The following is a 2,356-nucleotide window of genomic DNA, read 5'->3' as shown; positions in this document are numbered from 1 at the left end:
CGCATACTTTTAACAGTATGGTGTATGGTGGTCTATTAGTTGTGTGCGTAATGACCGCTGAAGTATTTCATGACTACGCCTTTGCAGTGATGCAATCCAATAGCAAAAGACAGAGTATATGAAAGCAATATTCTAACAGGCATTTCTGTGAAGGTGGCATTTCAGTATCGATTAAGGCGGCAACGTCATTTTGCTGCGTGTGACGTGCGTCTCTAAATGCACTATGAGGGGGGGGGTCTTCACAGTTGTAACTATCCATGGTGCTGAAACTCGTAGTGCGCCGCAACGCGAGCAGCAGCCAAAGGGATACCTATCTCGAAACCAAAATGCACGTACGGATTATTTAAAAGCTAGTTCATCACTTTTTACATCATTCTTGGAGCTCGGGAATTTACCAGAATGTTTTCCAACAGCTCGTCCAAGTTCCTTAATTTAGAGGACAGTTTTTTGCTGATGAATTCCTCCGGCAATGAGACGCACAGCGAATCTCATGGTAGCGCAATTCTCATCTCATTTATCTACACAGTGGTCTGTTTGGTCGGGCTGTGCGGGAACTCCATGGTCATTTACGTTATTTTTAGGTACGCAAAAATGAAGACGGCGACTAATATATACATTTTGAACTTGGCTATTGCGGACGAGTTAGTTATGTTGAGTGTACCGTTTCTGGTGACATCCTCGTTACTTCACCACTGGCCATTTGGATCTTTCTTGTGCCGCCTCGTCCTAAGTGTGGACGCTATAAATATGTTTACCAGCATTTATTGCTTGACTGTACTAAGCATAGACCGATATATTGCCGTTGTGCATCCCATAAAAGCTGCCCGATATCGGAGACCTACCATTGCCAAGATGGTTAACTTGGGAGTTTGGATATTCTCCATCCTGGTTATTTTGCCAATTATTATATTTTCCAGCACAGCACCTAACTCGGACGGATCGGTCGCTTGTAATATGCAAATGCCGGAGCCACAGAGGCAGTGGATGGCTGTGTTTATAGTTTATGCTTTTCTGATGGGTTTTCTGTTCCCCGTCATTGCCATATGTATGTGCTACATCTTAATCATAGTAAAGATGCGAGTGGTTGCTCTCAAGGCTGGCTGGCAGCAGCGCAAAAAGTCTGAGAGGAAGATCACTCTGATGGTTATGATGGTGGTGACCGTGTTCGTAATCTGTTGGATGCCCTTTCACGTCGTCCAACTCGTTAATGTCTTTGTGGAGCAACATAATGCCACCCTAAGCCAGCTGGCGGTGATTTTAGGTTATGCTAACAGCTGCGCCAATCCTATACTGTATGGATTCCTGTCGGACAATTTCAAGCGCTCATTCCAAAGAATATTATGTCTGCGCTGGATGGAAAACGCAACCGAGGAACCTATCGATTACTACGCAACTGCCTTGAAAAGTCGTGGATACAGTGTAGATGAATTTCAACCGGACAATATGGAATCAAATAGCACCTATAGAAATGGCACTTGTACCTCCAGGACTACGACTTTGTAAACGTACGGACAACATGCCCATAAAAGAACAAAGCTTTGTAGGCTACTACCTAAACTGTTTCATTATTGTCATGTCAGAATAGGATTGATCTTTTTCATTTCAGCTGTATTTCATTTGAAATGGAGTATGCTACCAACCGAGTAACTTTAAAAAAAAAAAAAAAAAACATGGAACAAAGCATAATTGCCCAGTAGCGATTTCTCTATCTGACAGTTTAACACATATAGGCTACGTTTTATAAGTAGATTGATTATTAAAAGTAGCCTAACGATTCATTTAAGTGTAATGATCTGCGTGACTATAAACTGGGAGGCGTGAGACGAAAGGGGCTGTTATTGTAGTCGTGATTGGACCAGACTATAGAAGTGAAGCGATGCAATGACGCCGCAGTGCTTATTCTGTGACTGTAGGTCGTTTGTGAACCCCGCCTATGTATATGTGTTTCAGAAACAGGGTTGACGACATAGTTTATTTTACGCATGAAACCTTTTTGTGCAAAACTTTCTTTTGGTAGCTGACTCCATCATGACGGGGTGGGTGGAGTAGACTCAACTACTGTTTTTACAGGAAAGTACTGTTTACGCTCACAAAATGACCCTATCCTGCCCACGGATATCGGTTCAGCTATCTTGTTCAGTGTCCTCTTACAATGTTTTTCTTTGAGAGATTGTGGGTCTTTTTCTAAAGCCTCTCCCTCTGATCTCCACAAATGAAAATGCTGTTTCATTTTGTTAACTGGTGAGAGTTTTGGTCCCATGTCTTTTGATGTTTTCTCTGTAGTTAACAGTGATGACAGATTTGAATGTTTTCATTTTCCCTTTTATTTGCTTTGTAATCAATTTGTACAGTGTTT

The 2,356-nt window shown here is 42.0% G+C and overlaps 1 protein-coding gene across 1 annotated transcript; it reads left to right on the top strand.

Moving 5' to 3' along the window:
* Nucleotides 1–399: 399 nt before the first annotated feature.
* sstr1a (somatostatin receptor 1a) lies at nucleotides 400–1,503 on the top strand (the record flags this gene model as incomplete). The annotated part of the gene is made up of 1 exon (XM_080849804.1): nucleotides 400–1,503. One exon carries the CDS (start codon nucleotides 400–402, stop codon nucleotides 1,501–1,503), a length of 1,104 nt encoding a protein of 367 aa, XP_080705930.1.
* Nucleotides 1,504–2,356: the final 853 nt, after the last annotated feature.

Source organism: Sprattus sprattus (assembly GCF_963457725.1).
Source record: "Sprattus sprattus genome assembly, chromosome: 13".
Taxonomy (NCBI): domain Eukaryota; kingdom Metazoa; phylum Chordata; class Actinopteri; order Clupeiformes; family Clupeidae; genus Sprattus; species Sprattus sprattus.
Note: the sequence above shows the minus strand (reverse complement) of the source record. Positions and strands in the feature narration are given on the sequence as shown.